The 17,641-nt window shown below is 39.0% G+C and overlaps 1 protein-coding gene across 3 annotated transcripts; it reads left to right on the top strand.

Moving 5' to 3' along the window:
• The first annotated feature begins 1,802 nt into the window (after positions 1-1,802).
• Positions 1,803-16,685, top strand: LOC113018875 (poly [ADP-ribose] polymerase 14-like). 3 transcript variants are annotated; one of them, XM_026162278.1, is made up of 13 exons: positions 1,803-2,034; positions 2,127-2,251; positions 6,421-7,935; positions 8,020-8,256; positions 8,627-8,851; positions 8,938-8,992; positions 9,154-9,300; positions 10,582-10,791; positions 10,876-11,052; positions 11,166-11,792; positions 12,657-12,793; positions 13,849-14,029; positions 16,029-16,685. In XM_026162278.1, exons 1-13 carry the CDS (start codon positions 1,863-1,865, stop codon positions 16,313-16,315), a joined length of 4,095 nt encoding a protein of 1,364 aa, XP_026018063.1. In that variant the 5' UTR covers positions 1,803-1,862; the 3' UTR covers positions 16,316-16,685. The 3 variants fall into 3 exon arrangements, with proteins under 3 accessions (XP_026018063.1, XP_026018062.1, XP_026018064.1); XM_026162277.1 differs by having other exon boundaries at positions 10,567-10,791; XM_026162279.1 differs by lacking the exons at positions 1,803-2,034; positions 2,127-2,251 and adding an exon at positions 5,148-5,202 and having other exon boundaries at positions 10,567-10,791.
• Positions 16,686-17,641: the final 956 nt, after the last annotated feature.

The following is a 17,641-nucleotide window of genomic DNA, read 5'->3' as shown; positions in this document are numbered from 1 at the left end:
AAAGATCCAAAGGAATAAGATGAAACTGAAACCAGTTTTTGGTTTTATGTGGAAATATTTTATACAAACAGTTGTTCATGATCACTCACCTGTAATACCTGGACTTTGGCTCCATCATCCCAGGTCCTTCCATGCGAATGTAGACGTTCTCCAGGTTGAAGCTGAAGGGGTTTGTGAACTCCACAGTTGCTATCATCTCTTCACTCACTTTGCCTCTACCAGACACCTGAAGTACACACAGGACATGTAAAAATCCACCCCTAAAATCCAACTTTGATAAACAGGACATCAAACATGTAATGAAAGCAAAGCAAACCGTTTGCTCATAGGGGGCTGTCTGTTTTGTGTTGAACAACATTTTTGCTCTAATGATCTTATTATTATTATTATTATTATTATTATTATTATTATTATTATTATTATTATTATTATTATTGTTGTTGTTGTTGTTGTTGTTGTTGTTATTATTATCTTCTTATATAACTTACTATTAACTGAGCAGCCAATCAAATAGTCACTCTGTCAACTACACAACATTAACGGCACATAAATCCATCTTCAAACATCTCTGTGTTTAAATTCCTGAACTTAAATTTAAAGAAAACTGGCTGCTCATGACAGCACAAGTTTTACTTTGTGTAACTGCTTCTGCCACAGTGCAGTCTGGGTCCTTACTTAGCAGAGTGAGATGGAAATAGAAGAGGCGGATTTTCCCAGCCCTTGTAGGCGGGGCTGCTGAAGCACCTTTGAATGGGAAGGACATATTTAAAGAGGCACAGATCATTGCTGATGTTGAGACATACAATTTATGTGTGGTCACTTCTGGTCTTTCTGACAATTTACACCTAAAATATGAGCATTTCAACAATGTTATTCAAACCATATGTTGAAAAATTTGTTTATTTGTTCATGCATAATAAACTAAGCTTACTTCAATTGGACTCTAAAGTTTGGGTTCTGAGCTTTAGATATTTTTAGATTACTACTTGAAACTACATGTGAGAATGTGGAAGATCAAGACAAAATCTGTAACTGATGACTTATGAGAGCACAAAAGTAACTGTAGTGTTTCACACTAAAGTGAAAGATGTTTAATTTCCTGAGCAGTGAATAATAAAGGATGTTGAGTTTGTTTAGTAGCTTCATGAAAATTTTAAACTGTTTCAAAATTTATTAAATCAATAACGCTTTTTTGCCCTGTGAATTTTTAGATACACTGTGTTTGCTCTTAAAATAAACTCTTTGAGACAGAAAAATGAAAGATACAGGTACAAAACCTGGGACTGATGTCCAGATTTTAAGATTCATTCCTCTGACACTCGTTGAGTCGGGGTTGGTGTGGTAAGGGTTATAAGGAAGGTTTTACACGGAGGGATTCCTGTATGTTCAGGGTGTGCCCCGCCTCTACTGACCTATGGTAGCTGGGATACTGCGTCCAGATAGGGATAAGCGCAAGAGGACGAATGGATGGATGGATGGGTTTATGTGAAATATATTTGTTGTTGTTTCAGATTTTCTCAAATGTTTCTATCGGATCAGATAAAACATAAAGTTCAAACCCTTATTTGCTGTCAGCATAATTACTGGTAAAATGTCTTTCTCAAAATCATATTAAGACATGAATATAATTTAGAGTTATACTCTGACAGCTGAAACACCTTTAAAGTACCTGCAGAGCAGGTGAGACGAGAAAAGCCCCTTAGAATTAAATGTGCACTTTTCCTACTGCTGTGTGGGAGTGTAAACACGAGGATGCGATTCTTGAAAACTGAAACTGAAACAAAAACGGGCCGTGACAGAGCGGCACAAACGAGTGTTTGACGGGTTGAAAGTTCTCATGTTAGTGTAGAATTGCAGATAAAATGGATGAATATCCGTATCCACTGTTTTTTGAAGCCACTGACTTTACAGACAGAGAGAAGGAGAAAGTGAGGAGATACTTTCAGAAAAGGCGAGACTCCGGGGGTGGCGACTGCGGAAATCTTGAAAAACTCGGAGGAAGCGTTTATAAAATCTGTTTCAAGTTAAAAGAGGGTAGGACAGTCGGTCATTTGTAAAATATTTTTTTTTAGATTTTTGTTTAAATTCAGGCTGTTTCAGTGACTCTGTTTATGGATGTTTTCCAGATCAAGACAGAGTTTTGCAGAGGAAGTTTCACACCATCACTCTTCCGAGTGGAGAAGTGCGGCTGACCGTGAGCAGGACAAGTTCACCACAGACCTCTGACCAGCCATCGACAAGCCAATCACTGGTACAGTTTACTGCTCTTTCAAACATGACTTTTGGTTACAGTAAAAACTGAGTGTCAGAATAATGTGGCCAAATCAGTTTAAGAGGAGTGAGTTAGCCTCCAGGGGAAGTTGGACAGCTGAGGACAATATTGACAAAAAACAGATGATTATAAAATATTTCAAAGACACTGTAAGTACTGCAAAGAATACATTTTAAATAGTAAAACAGTCCTTTTTAAAAAAAAGATACACGATCATTAAATTTGACGTCAGGGACAAATATAGAGAACTATGTGTTTGTTCCACTTTTGCTGGGCCCTCTTTTTTTATAGCTTTCATTTCATTGTGCCTCAGTGTTTTCAGTGGCTGACAGTTCTCAGGTTTCTTTCACTTCTGAGTCTTGCTGTTAATACAGAGTGTAAATATACAGTCTAGTTCAGCATTTGTTAAATAAGAAAGCCTTCCCTGAAAAATACATCATGTAGACGGCACAGTGTGCAGATACAGATGCAAATACTTCACATACTATTTTGCATTAATGCCTTTGTAGACAAGGAAGCAATGCCATGTACAGGGAGTGCAGAATTATTAGGCAAGTTGTATTTTTGAGGAATAATTGTATTATTGAACAACAACCATGTTCCCAATGAACCCAAAAAACTCATTAATATCAAAGCTGAATATTTCTGGAAGTAGTTTTTAGTTTGTTTTTAGTTTTAGCTATTTTAGGGGGATATCTGTGTGTGCAGGTGACTATTACTGTGCATAATTATTAGGCAACTTAACAAAAAACAAATATATACCCATTTCAATTATTTATTTTTACCAGTGACACCAATATAACATCTCCACATTCACAAATATACATTTCTGACATTCAAAAACAAAACAAAAACAAATCAGCGACCAATATAGCCACCTTTCTTTGCAAGGACACTCAAAAGCCTGCCATCCATGGATTCTGTCACTGTTTTGATCTGTTCACCATCAACATTGCGTGCAGCAGCAACCACAGCCTCCCAGACACTGTTCAGAGAGGTGTACTGTTTTCCCTCCTTGTAAATCTCACATTTGATGATGGACCACAGGTTCTCAATGGGGTTCAGATCAGGTGAACAAGGTGGCCATGTCATTAGTTTTTCTTCTTTTATACCCTTTCTTGCCAGCCACGCTGTGGAGTACTTGGACGCGTGTGATGGAGCATTGTCCTGCATGAAAATCATGTTTTTCTTGAAGGATGCAGACTTCTTCCTGTACCACTGCTTGAAGAAGGTGTCTTCCAGAAACTGGCAGTAGGACTGGGAGTTGAGCTTGACTCCATCCTCAACCCGAAAAGGCCCCACAAGCTCATCTTTGATGATACCAGCCCAAACCAGTACTCCACCTCCACCTTGCTGGCGTCTGAGTCGGACTGGAGCTCTCTGCCATTTACCAATCCAGCCACGGGCCCATCCATCTGGCCCATCAAGACTCACTCTCATTTCATCAGTCCATAAAACCTTAGAAAAACCAGTCTTGAGATATTCCTTGGCCCAGTCTTGACGTTTCAGCTTGTGTGTCTTGTTCAGTGGTGGTCGTCTTTCAGCCTTTCTTACCTTGGCCATGTCTCTGAGTATTGCACACCTTGTGCTTTTGGGCACTCCAGTGATGTTGCAGCTCTGAAATATGGCCAAACTGGTGGCAAGTGGCATCTTGGCAGCTGCACGCTTGACTTTTCTCAGTTCATGGGCAGTTATTTTGCGCCTTGGTTTTTCCACACGCTTCTTGCGACCCTGTTCAAAGTCAAAGTCAAAGTCAACTTTATTTGTCAATTCTGCCACATGTACAGGACATACGGAGAATAGAAATTTCGTTACTCTCAAACCCTAGATGAAATAGCAAATGAACATTTAAATAAAGAGAGTGATTAAAAAATGCAAATAAAATAATTAAAAAGTAAAAATTGAAATAAATAAATACAATACAAATTAGCAAGAAAGCTATGCAATATACAATATACAATATTCAGGTAAGGGTAAATGACATTGAGTGTAAACCAGGCAGAGTAGTGCAAATAGGCAAATAGTGCAAATGGAGATTTAGTAATGTTGACTATTTTGAATGAAACGCTTGATTGTTCGATGATCATGCTTCAGAAGCTTTGCAATTTTGAGACTGCTGCATCCCTCTGCAAGATATCTCACTATTTTTGACTTTTCTGAGCCTGTCAAGTCCTTCGCCTCTGTCAGTGCGCCCCAGGGCAGCTGTGGCTACAATGTAGCTTTACTCCAAGCTGTATAGGCTTTCGAGCCTATACAGCTTGGAGTAAGACAACATGCATGAAGAGGATGATGTGGACAAAATACTCATTTGCCTAATAATTCTGCACTCCCTGTATGTTACTCCACCTCCATACCATCAAAGATACTGTGTCATGGTCCTGGGTCCTTTTGACAAAGTGTTTTGAGTTCGCTTGTATTTTTGTCACTTGGTGTTATTATTTGTGTTTTACGTCCACTGTGTTTATTCTATAATTGGTTTTTCTGCTTTGCTTTTTGATTATTAGATTCCCCTCGTGTCTTTACCCCCTGTGTCTCCCTCTGTGTTTGTTTCTTTGTGTGAGTCCTTGTGCCTTGTGTTCCATCATGTTTCCCCAGGCCGTCTGCCTGTGCTCTCCCTTGTGTTCCCTCGTTCCCACCTGCCTCTCCTCCACTCCCACCCATATCATGTTTCCTGTTTTACTGTGAAGGTCCCGTGTTTTTTCTGTTCAGTCTAGCTTCCCCTGTCTCGTTATGGTTATTCGTATCAGCTGTACTCCTCGTGTGTTCTCACTTCCTTGTCATCCCTCTGTGGATTTAGGTAAGTGTCCTCCCTCATAGCTGTGTGACTCTCCCTGTGTCTCCCCATGAGTTTATAGGTTGTCGCAGTTTAGTTTATTTCTATTTGTATCACCTCTACACCTGCAATAAAGCAGTTCACATTTTTCATCTCTGTGAGTTTCCGTTTGGGTCCTTTTCCTTCCCTCACACAGCCGTTTTGTGACATACTGTTTTTAAAAACATAGGTCATAAAAAGCCAGATGGTAACACTCTCACTGGACACTTTATTAGGTACACCTTGAGAGTAACAGAGAAGACTTCAGTGCTGCTTTAAATCTTTGCTGTTAATTTTTTATTATAATGTTGTGATGTTATTTGAGTTAATGTTTCCTTCCTATCAACTCGAAGCAGTCTGGCCATCCTCTGACCTCTGACATCAAGAAGACGTTTTCATGCAGAGAATTGGATATTTTCTCTTTTTCAGTCCATTCTCTGTAATCCCTAGAGATGGTTGTGTGGGAAAATAAATAAATTAAAGCAGCTCAAATTTATTTTTCATTCTGATTCTCAGTTTGAACTTCAGAAGATCCTCTTGACCATGTCTAAATGGTTAGTGGCATGTGATTGGTTGATTATCCATATGTATTAATAAGCTTAAACAGGTGTACCTAATATAGTGGCCAGAGATTGTTTGTCTGTGTGGTTCGGTCACACAAAATTTTAAATTCCTTGTGGAATCCATGGACACTGCGTCTCGTTTGCACACAGATTAAAAAAAAAACCTCAACATCATGTTTTAGATTATTCACCAGTCATTGCATTCTGCTTTCATTTACATTGTACACAAATACCCAGACTGGTTTAGAAACAGGCCTGTAGCATATTTCTTTTATAACACAGTGTCATAGTCAGACATAGCAATCAAAAAGAAAAACATATAAACAAAAATATTAATTTAATGTGGTTTTACCTACATAACAGAAAGGACTGTATGAATTGGGGCAACTGCCATAAAATCAATGTTGTTGTTTTTTGTTTGTTTTTTTGTAGAACTAGTTTATGATGATTGAATGATTGATGTGTCCAAACAACAAACACTGAATTTTAATTTAGCAGTGGGCTCAGTGTTTCATGTTTACTCCATGATGGATCTCGTGTATGCTGTAGACTGGACATAGCTAACATAGTACATAATGGATGAATTATTAACAGATTTAAAGAGAAAAGAAATAAAATACATGACATGGCGAAGATTACGTTGATTAGAGGTTTTGAATAAGGGTTATGTATTACTTAATGTCCAACCCTATGTGGTACACTCCCACTGTTTACAATAAGTAGCCTATCGTATATCATAAATTGACAGATTTTTTTTTCTTTCCCTCTTTCAGAGCTCTAGAAACTCAAACATAAAAGGTCTTGAGAAGACTTTCAGGATAGATGTTTTCCTGCTGTTTTTCCTGAGAGACAACTGTAAAGCATACACAATTTTTGAAAAACAACTGTCATCAATCGGCTGCACAGTGGAGCTAAATTTCGATGAAGAGGAGGTTTTGGTTAGAGGAGAGGTTGACAAGGGGCCAGGAGGTGGTTTTGGTGGCGCTGCAGAGAAATGGGAGTGCCAAGTGGATCGGGTCTTTATTCGGCTTACCGAGACCTACCTCTGCTATCATGTGCTTGAGCCAAAACTGGTGAAAATGATACTGCAGGACTCGGCCTTTAAGACAGATGATATCAAAGTTTACACAGAGAGTGGCTATGCTGTGGTTGTGGGAGAGGTTGATGCCGTGAAGGAAAAGATTGCAATTCTGGAAAAACGCCTACCCACCAAAAAGGTAATGCCAATTGTGGAGAGGAACTTCAAGCTCATAGAAGAAGAGTTCAATCGAGAAATGCGTGCTAATTGTCCAGAGGTTACAATCATCAGAGGTAGTGCCATGATCACTTTGGAGGGCCCTGACAAAGAGGTGCAGTCAGGAGCTACAAAACTGGTTGAACTGATTAAGAACGTAAAGGAGAAGAGCGTTAAGTTCCCTGCAGCTTTGCTAACCTTCATGAAGACCAGTGATGCCATCCCAAAATACCAAACTCGCTTCCAGCAAAGGCTCAGAAACCCTGTTTTCTTTGAGGTGGGTGCAGATCTGGTTCTGTCCAGTTTGTCCTCTGATGCTTTAAATATGGCCGAGGCAGCAGTAATGAGAGACCTTAAAGTGACCACTGTACAGCTGCAGGGTGCAATAGATCTCAACAGGTTGAAAGAAATTCTGATGAAAGCCAAGAACGAGGCAAACAGTAGAGAGTTCAGAGTGGACATCAGCTACATGCCAGGCGCCAGGGGAACCTCAACAACCAACGTCCAACTGGTGGGCTACAGTGAAAATGTGGCCAAGCTCAATGAAGTTCTTCATGACTTCCAGTTGAATCAAGTTTCAACTCAAGAAACCATCAATCTGCTTCATCCTGAAATGGTCGACTGTTTTAATAAAATCTTAGACTTGATTGGCATGAAGCAGACCAAGGTGACCTTACAAGCCTCACATTTTCCAAATCCTTGTGTGTTTGTGTCTGGTCCTCGATGTCATGTTCAGGAGGCCAAGGAGGCCCTAACATCAACTCTAGACAGTGTTGTAGTAGACACTTTGACTCTAGATGGACCAGGGGCTCAGCAGTACTTCCAGGAAGAGGGTAAAGTGACTAAAGAGCTGATAGAGAGCTCCTGTTACGTCATTATCCGAGATAAGCAAACTGCAGCCACCCCAAACGTGCAAAGACCACGAAACACCAGCAGACTCAGTGATACACCTAGATCTCTCAGCTACAGCAGCAGCATGTACAGCACAGTTGGAAACTCTGCAATCAACAGAACAAACCTGAAGATCAAACTCAGCAGTTTAGAAAATGAACAGGTTTGATTATTTCCATTCAATTCTATTTCCCATAATCCCAAAATAAAATATCAACATTCATGTTATTCAAAATGATTTCTGCAGGTGGATGTTCTGGTGGTCCCCATGCTCAACAAGCAGCTGACTTCTACAAATATTGGCAAAAGTTTGTTGGCCAAAGCTGGGAATATATTAAAGTTAAAGTTTGATTCAGTCTTAGCCAGTTGTGCCCTCGCCCCTGGTGATGTTCAGCTGGTTGATGCACCTCCATCTCTGGGCTGCTCCAGGATTTTCTTCATTGAGTGCTTGCCTTGGGATGGAGTAAGAGGACAGAGTGTTCAGGTAAAATTAAGGACTTTCATTAACACTTCTGGTGATGGAAAAGTGCTAATTCATATTTAATTTACCTTCAGAAAACCATTGAAATGCACTTTATAGCTGTACATAGATGAAAGTATTAATTTGAATAATCAGATGATATCTAAGCATGTATACTCAAAACTAGAGGAACAGACAAAAGAAAAGATAATAAAATATTTAACTGAAAAGTAAAAGCATTAACACACAAACTAGTCAATTAACTGTACCTATAACTGCAAGGGAGGATTTATGCTCCAAAGCCTCACTGTTTTCCATGTGTGCTCTGTTAGTTGCAGTGTGCAATCCAAGAGTTTGAAAACATAGTTTAAAATATGTAACTTTTGATTTGCAGGCTCTTGGTAACGGTCTGAAGAAGTGTCTGGAGCTCTGTGCACAGCTGAATTTGGGTTCAGTGGCCATTCCAATCATTGGACCAGGAATTGTTTTACAATACCCGCTGAGAGAAGCTATTCAAGTGTTGACCGACATCATTCACCAGTTTGGATTATCTGCATCCTCTGGATCTCTTACAAACATCCACATTGTGATTAAACCTGGTTACCCTGATTCTGAGGAGGTCAGTGTCAGTTGATATGTCCTGATCTGATATGTAACATGAAGGCATCCATCTTTCATCATGTTATTCTGTGTTTTTATCTACAGTGCTACCACGATGTCTACAAACAGCTCGGCTTAAATATGAACCAGGGAGGCCAAGGTAAACTAGCACTACTCATACTGTCTTCATTATGTGAGATTAATGAATAGTGAGCAGATAAAAAGCCTTCAGCCAGTGTTATATTTTACCATCTTCATTATCACCCTCAGCCATCAGACTAAATATCAAACAAAATCAATGTGTGGTGTTCTTCGTCTCAGCAATCTTCAGGTCCCTCACCAGCGACCTAGATGACATCGTCATAACAGTGGGAAGTGGAGTTAAACTACATGTGGTGTTTGGTGACATCACTAATGAGACTACAGATGCTGTGGTGAACATAACAGACTCCCAAAGTTTTAACTTTGGTAAGTAACCTTGGTGAGCAGGAGGATCACTATGGCAAAGTCAAACAGCTGTTCATGAATATCTGCTCAAAAATGGGGATGCCCATATGAATATAATCTTTGAGGATCAAAGTTTTCATCTAGCATTATCAGCAGGTCACTTACATTAGCTAAAAACCTCAGCATATAATTACGAAGAGCTTAACAGATAGTCATGGTTGAACATCATAAGTATTAGAAAGCCACTAATTTCTAATGTATATGGAGCTGTAAAACTAGATAATTTCTTATATTTTGGATCTCATACCTATCATGGTTATAGTTTCACATAATGAAATCTAGTGCAAATTAGGCACATTCAGCAGGAACAGGCTTAGTGGATGGCAAAATGTAAAACTCTCAGGCGTAGGTGATGGAAAGCAATCAAACTGTAACACAGACAAGTGACTCAGTGACAGTCTGGCAGGGAACAGAGATGAACAGGTGAACTGGTACGCTGCCTGTGGTGTCAACTCAGCATGAGAAATGTTTGATCTTCAGCCAAGAAGGTTTGGCAGGGATTAGCCTTTGACTTACCTTTGAGTACCATTTCCCATAAATGCATGTGGATTGATTTGGGAATATAGGGTTGATGAGTAACTATTCAGGAAACGTATCCAACTGTGACACAAATTGGAACTTAAGATGAAACTGTGGCATTATTATTATTGTTGCTATTTCCAAAGCTGTACTTACTAATTAAATACATTTATTAAATATATTTTACCAATAGGCATTAGACATTCATTTTACTAAGATTATCTTACTCTTTTTGAAACCCCAGTTTTTCTTTTAATGTTACCATAAGATTGGTATTTGTGATTTTTATTACATGCTAACAAATCAAAATGTATTTGTTACTCAACTGTGCAACTGACCCTAAACATTACAGTAGCAAAATTTGGCATGTTACTAACAAAATCAGTGCGCTCCAGGGTAGCTGTGGCTACAATGTAGCTTGCCATCACCAGTGTGTGAATGGGTGGATGACTGAATGTAGTGTAAAGCGCTTTGAGGTCCATAGGGACTAAGTAAAGCGCTATACAAATACAGGCCATTTACCATTTTTTACCATTTACCAAAATAGATGGCAATAGTTATGTAAAGGTTGGTAACCTCCATCATCAGAATCATCAGTCCTGGTGCTGATTAGCTTTTTTAGCATGCTAAAACTAGCACAAGATTAGCATGTAGCACAAACTTGCCTTCACTGACATCCTTTAAAATATATTTTTTCTTTCTCTATATATGGCTTATGCAAAGACATCTCAACTTTAGCTGAACCACAGGCGGCAGCAACAGTGAATCGAGGAGAAATTTTCGTGACCCAGTCTGGAAACTTCCTCAGTAAAGCTATTTTACATGTGCATGGAGAACAGGATGAAGTCCTCATTGAACAACTTGTGTGTGATATCATTTGTTACTGTGAATCACATAAATATAATTCAGTGGCAATTCCTGCCATGTGTGCTGGTAAGTATTTTGTTCAGCATTTCTATTTATTCTGTTTGTTGTGCTACACACACACACACCTAAGAGGCAGGGGTGTTTTTGCAGGAGCTGGAGGTTTGGATCCTGCGATTGTGGCAGGAGCCATTTTTCGAGGGATCAAGTCATCTGCATCAATCATGACCAGCCTCACTGACATCCGTCTCATCCTGATTAAGATCGATGTCTTCTTGACTTTTAAAGAGGAAGCGATGCAGATGTATTCCCCAGCTGTCATCAACAGAGGTGACAGAAATATTCACAAACTGACATTTTGTGTAGTTATTTAGTGTAATGAATTTTAAAATAAAAACTGATTCAAAATTATTTTACTGAAATTTTTTACTGATTTGTTCTAGTACTTCCAGTACTTCCAGTACTTCCAGTTCAAGTACAGCAACAACAGCCTCCTCATTCTGTGAGTGCATACCTCAGCAGTCTCCAAATCAGCTCTACAAGTCAGCAGTCTGTCTTCACGTTCCTGGGTCTTTCCAAAAAGGACGTTGACGATGCCATGGAAAAGCTGAAGCATCAATATCAGACGCAGTGCTCCAGTAACACCTTCTCAAAGGAGGAACTGGAACCCCTCGACCAGGATGACATGATGGAGCTGAAGGAGCTGGTGGAGTCTGAGGGTTTATTCATGCAAACAGATCAGGCTGGCACCCTAACAGTGAGCGGGCTAAAAGACGGGGTCACCCGGGTGATGCAGAAAATGAATCAGTGTCAGTTAATGGCTCTTGCTAGAGAGGTAAGAGTCAGGGAGGAGGAGGATTTGTACCTTCGAGTTGTTTGGTGCATCCTGGCACATAACGGTAACTGGGAAAGACTTCCCAGAACAGCCAATCACCAACTGGAAAGCGACGAATTAACAGAAGGAATAACAGATGCACAGGGACTCACATGGGAGGTTAATCTACAGAGAATGGTGGCCACACAATCACTGAGACAGACAACGAAGCTGAAACGACTTGAGAATCTCACAGGTGAGAAGATAGTTCTCAATGATTTACAAAATGAGCCCGACTGATACTGGAGTTTGATGCTTGAGAGTAATACAAACTCAAAAGAAACAAATGTTAAAGTGTATAAGATGTAATGAAAGGATGGAGTACAAATAGAAATGCATAATATATTGCAACCTGCCGCACCTGTAAGAAAAACAATCATACAACACCTCGAACACAAAACTTTAAAAATGCACAGCTACATAAATATCTGTGTGTGCATGTGTGTGTGACAGACAGAGAGAGAGAGAGTGAGAGAGAAGAGTATGTGTATGCGTCTTTGTCACGAAATATACATGAAAATGAGTGTGGGAAGCTGCAATAACACCTCTCAGGAGCCAGAGCATGATAGAGATGGATCCAGGAGAACCATTTGAAGCCCCCAAGAGTACCAAAGACCTGAGGCCACACATCTCAGTGATATCTGTGCCTCCATGCCAGCAGGAGAAGAAAGGAGGCCCTTAAATGGGCAGCTCAGAGCCAAGGGGTGGGAGTCCCAGAGGGCTAGAGGCAACAGGCAACCGACCCTCCTAGACTTTGGCCACCCTAGTGTGAGCCAAGCTCAAATTCCCGGGCTCAAGGTGCCAAAGAATTGCCCAGTAGCTGGCAGACGTGTGTGGGTTTGTGAAACAGGGGTCTAGGAAGATGGCTCTACCCACTGTGACCTACGCTACCCACAACCCTCCATCAAGACACTACATCTATGGTTGATGCATTGTATGAGGGAATGAGAATTTACTACAAGAATTTGTAGTAAATGGCAAATAATAAAGCTTAGCATAAGCTCTTTCTGTGTCTTCTTGTTTGTATGCTGTATAAGCTATATATGCTTGTCTCTTTCAGACTTTACTTTCCCTCTGTACTGGGACAGCATGGCTGCCAGTGAAAATATGATGGTCATTCCCCTGGAGTCTTCTTCTGCAGAGTACCGAACAGTGAAGGAGGCCTTCAAACGAACCGTCGCCAAAACTGTGATGAAGGTGGGTGGCTCTCCTTGCGTAAAGGAACGTTTCAGTTTCTAATTGTATTACCTGTTTTATTATATGCATGCTGCATCACTACTTTATTCTTTTGTAGTCAGTACAACCAATGATATTAAATGTTATTAATGAAGTGTAAAGTGTAAAAAATATTTCTGTTTTTATTTGCTTTAATATTTATGTATATTTAGGTATATTATTTACAGTAATTCCCATTATTTATTTATTTATTTATTCATTTATTTATTTATTATTGCTTCCTTTTTATGACATATCCTATCATAAATTCTACCTCGAAGTTTGTTCCGTGTATTTGGTTTTGTAACCCCAGTAACATGCCCAGAGATATATACATACATATACACACATACTGATGCAAATATACATGTGCACACACATACACATATATAAACACAGTGTTTGTGTAAAAAGCGAGTGCAAACTGTATCTTTGTAGTGGTCATGCTGGGACATTGTTTCAGTTCCTCACTCAGTCTGTTCCAGTGCTTCACTCCCAACATAGATGCAAAAACTTCATTTATCAGTAAATAAAGGATATTTAACTAATAAATTTATAGATAAAATGGAAGAGTAAAAAAGATCACAATGTAATTCCAAGTTACAAGAAATCAGTCAATGTCACATTATATAAACAAACTAAATTCACCATTTGAAAGATATGATTTATTTAATTAAATTGTATTTATTTATTTTTTAATTGTATTCATTCATTCTGGATTTTAGTTTTAGTTTCATATATCTGAAGTCCACTGAATTGATGATGACATAATTTTCTCATTCACAATACAAAGAAAGTTTCAATACAGTTGTAAAACCTGCCTGCAAATCATCATGTTTTCAGTTTTTCAGATTTGCAGATTTAAGGTAATTAATTGATCGATGTTTACAACCCAGAATCTTCTCATACCTGAGATGCACACCTCAATTTATGGCCCTCAGAATATGAGCATAAAACTACCCCTCAGATGTAATTAATATCCTTGATTACCTTGTTTGGCAGCTTGTTGATCCTTTGTCCATCTTCTCTCTTGTCAGATTGACCGTTTGCAGAACGTTCACCTGCGTCGCGCCTATGAAGCACAGAAGAAGCACATTTCTGATAAGAATGCACAGGAGGGAGGAGCAGGGGAGAAACTTCTGTACCACGGGACGACCCAGGAAAATTGCAACTCCATAATGAAAACTGGATTCAACAGGCGCTTTGCTGGACAAAATGGTGATAATCTTTTTATAATCCACAAGTGCAAACTGTCAGTGCCAATAATTTGCATAACATGTTCTAACCAAAGTCAACACCAGAGTCTTCTTAGAGTTGCAGGTTTTCTGTTGCAGGGCAAAATAAAAGTAACCTTGTCATTAGCAGTCTAGTCTAAAATTAAGTAAATAAAACCTCAGATGATAGGAAAACGTGGTATATTAAGTTTCATTATTCATTTAACAAAAATTAAGCTAAAAGGAGGAAGCAGTGTATGAAAGCCAAAGTGTCCCCTTAATGCTTACATGTGTGTGAGCATCTTTATAAAAACAGAAGTTTTGGCACTACTACTGGTCGAGAGCATTCAGGTGTGTGTCAACACAATACCACAATCTTCCTAGGAGTGGACGTCCCAGCAAACTTGCCCCAAGATCAAGATCTTGCAATGCTCAGAGAAATTGCAAAACACCCAAGAGCTACATCTCAGACTCTGCAGGTGTCGTTAGCATGTTAAATGTTAAAGTTTATGACTGTACAACTAAAAACAGACTGTCTGTTGACTGTGTGTTGTTTGTAAGGGTTGCTTCTTTTTTTTTCTTTTTTTTGCAACCACAAGTCAACATGAGCACCTCTGTTCTAGAGAGTCTAATGTGAGGCTGACAGCTAAAAAAAATCCAATACTGGATTACGTAAAAGCACAATGATTTCAAGCATAGCAGCAAATCTACAACACAATAGCTGGAAATGCTGCAATGGCCCAGTGTCCTTGCTCAAATGATGTGGTGGGACCTTAAGAGAGCTGTGCATAAATGAATGCCTGCAAACCTAAATGAACTGAAGCAACACGCTAAAGAAGAGTGGGCTGAAATGTCACCAGAACAATGTGTGAGACTGATAAAGCCACACAGAAAATGATTACTTAAAGTTATTGCTGCTAAAGATGATTTAATTATTAAGGTATTGAGTTTCGGGTTTTTGGGGGGATTTTTTTACCCCATCAGTCCATCGAGCGGGCATTGGTTGGCATAAGTGACCAACTTTGCAAACAAAATAACACAAAACAAGGCAACATAGGATTTTCAAATCGATACCATAGGTGTCTCTAATAAAGATCTTGTTTGAGTTCAAATCTCATTAGTCTTGACCTCAAGGTCAGCACCCCTGCTTCAATCTTTTTTAGGGTGGCATTCCGTTTTTTCACAGTTTGCATTCAGTGAATTTTCATAATGGTAATAAGTATTTTCCTGTTATATGAGTGTAAGTATAACTGTATGGATTTTCAGGCCAGGGCACAACTTGATACGAGAATGGTTAAAAGATGATCCCCGCTTCAGAGAATTGACTCTAATGGTGCATCGATTTAAGTTTTTACTATAGTATTTGTTACTAATTACAAAGGAGGAGAGCTAATGTGTTTAAATAGACCTTTGACAAGTAACAGGCAATCCAGTATAACCACTGCTTGTTCCTGTATACTGTCAGGACAATGCAGGTAAAAATACACTGTGATTATGAGAGCATTCATATATTAAGGCTGAATAAATTATTTTCTCTTCTGGTGACTTTGGTGTTTCAAGGGTGATATGAAAGGCAAGGCTTTGTTGTTGTTGTTTTTAATCTTGTTAAGCATTTGTGGCTTTCGTGACACATAAAACCTTGGGTTTAAGTGATTGTGGAGGTGTTTTCAGGTCTAGTACAATAACAGCGCTTGATTCCTTATTGGGCTGAAAGGAAAGATTTTCATGTTCCTGCATGCACTAATAAAACATGTCAATTACAATCAACAGTGTAGTTAAAACACCTGGTGGAAGATATTAAAGTAGCAGTACATGTAACAAAGGAGGGTTTAGTGAACTAATAATTCTGTGTTCTACAGCTTGTACTTCCAGGGTATTTGTGACACCTAAAGAATCTACTGCTAGAAGACTGAGGGGTATCATGTGATTTATATTTCAAGACACTACAGTGTAAATGTGATCAGCTATTGTTAATTTTCTTTTTCTTTTCTTCCTACCCTCAGCAACTTCATATGGTCGTGGGACCTACTTTGCTGTAAATGCCAACTACTCGGCTCACCCCACCTACTCCAAGCCAGCTGCTGATGGTTCTCAGTTAATGTTCGTCGCCCGAGTCCTCACAGGCGTCTGCACTCATGGCCGACATGATATGAAGGTGCCTCCACCTAGAAACCACCAGCAGCCTCACGACCGCTATGACAGTGTGGTAGACAGAATAGATAACCCCAGCATGTATGTTGTGTTTCATGACAACCAAGCGTACCCTGACTACCTCATCACATTCAAGTGAGAGTAAAGGAAAAGTGTTTTCCACTGTTTACAAACAAAGGTGTCTGAAAAATCCAAAAAGAAAAATAATAAAACTAATATGCACATTTCACACTACAGTTATATACAGTGAGATTTTGAGTTTGAATTATAGAATTATGTCTGATTTTAAGCTTAATTATTGACCTGTCACTGAATTAGAAAAGTTACATATGTGTACATAAACACTGGAAACATGTTACACAATCATGCAGTTTTTAATCTTTGATTTGGTTGACATTTGCATCTTACATCTTCACTTTGTAAAGTGTAAAGCACTTTGAATCACATCTAATTAGTCCAAGAACATGTCACAATACTCTAATAAAGATTTACTGTATGATTGCCTGGTCCATTCGTAAACTGTGACATTTCATTTGAATTGTGGTGACATTATGCAAACAACATCTAAAAAATATTTGAATTCATAATCAAGTAACTGTTAAACATAGTAAACCATCTGGTAGAAGAGTTAAAAAAGTTAACTGTGTTAAAATGAGAGTTAAAAACATGAGTGAAGAGAGAAAAGCTCCAGTGGGATGATAATCTTTCTTGTCTGTGGCATTTTTGTCCACAGCTAAATGTGTTTTACAAGAAAAGGGCTCTATATGTTTCCTTTGGAGTTCATTTACTACAAAACTGAATCTGTTATATATATCCGTTCGTTAAGTCTGACGTCACTAGCCGTGTCTGGGCCTAAACTCTGCTGCAGGTCCATATATCAAACGATCACTATGGCATTACTGAGAGTTGAAAAACTGTCTAAACTCTTTCATCTTTAATAAAATGATCAGCGTTCTGCTCTACCAGGTGTAACAATTGAGTTTAACATCCAGGCATCCATGAAAACGGAATTTATGACATTTAACGGAGTTAGAAGTTAGCAGGAAGTTAGCTCGCTAGCTTCTATCTAAATACAATATAGCATGTCCTGACTGTGGGGTTTTGGAAACAAATTAAAACGTACAGCTCTGTTATCACTTCCAACATAAATGAAGACAGAAAACTAAACAGCAGTGACGTTTGTAGGGTTACTGAAGTTTGGCTAGCTGGTATATAATGATGTGCTACGTGACCGCTAGCGACACAGCTATGTTAGCATAATATAAACAAGCTAACTTTTTTTCCACTCGATAAAAGTTAACGTGAGTGTTCTCGGTGGTCAGGAACAAATGTAATTGCATGGCAGGATGCTGTAAAAGGACCAAACTTCAGCCAGGACAACAACTGAGATAATCCATCCACAATACGAGGTTAGTCATTCATATACTGCTGCATGGGCTGGGCTGTAGTTACATCCTAAGGTTTT

Source organism: Astatotilapia calliptera, chromosome 3 (genome assembly GCF_900246225.1).
Source record: "Astatotilapia calliptera chromosome 3, fAstCal1.2, whole genome shotgun sequence".
Classification (NCBI taxonomy): domain Eukaryota; kingdom Metazoa; phylum Chordata; class Actinopteri; order Cichliformes; family Cichlidae; genus Astatotilapia; species Astatotilapia calliptera.
The sequence above is the reverse complement of the archived record's forward strand: the minus strand, read 5'-3'. Positions and strand labels throughout refer to the sequence as shown.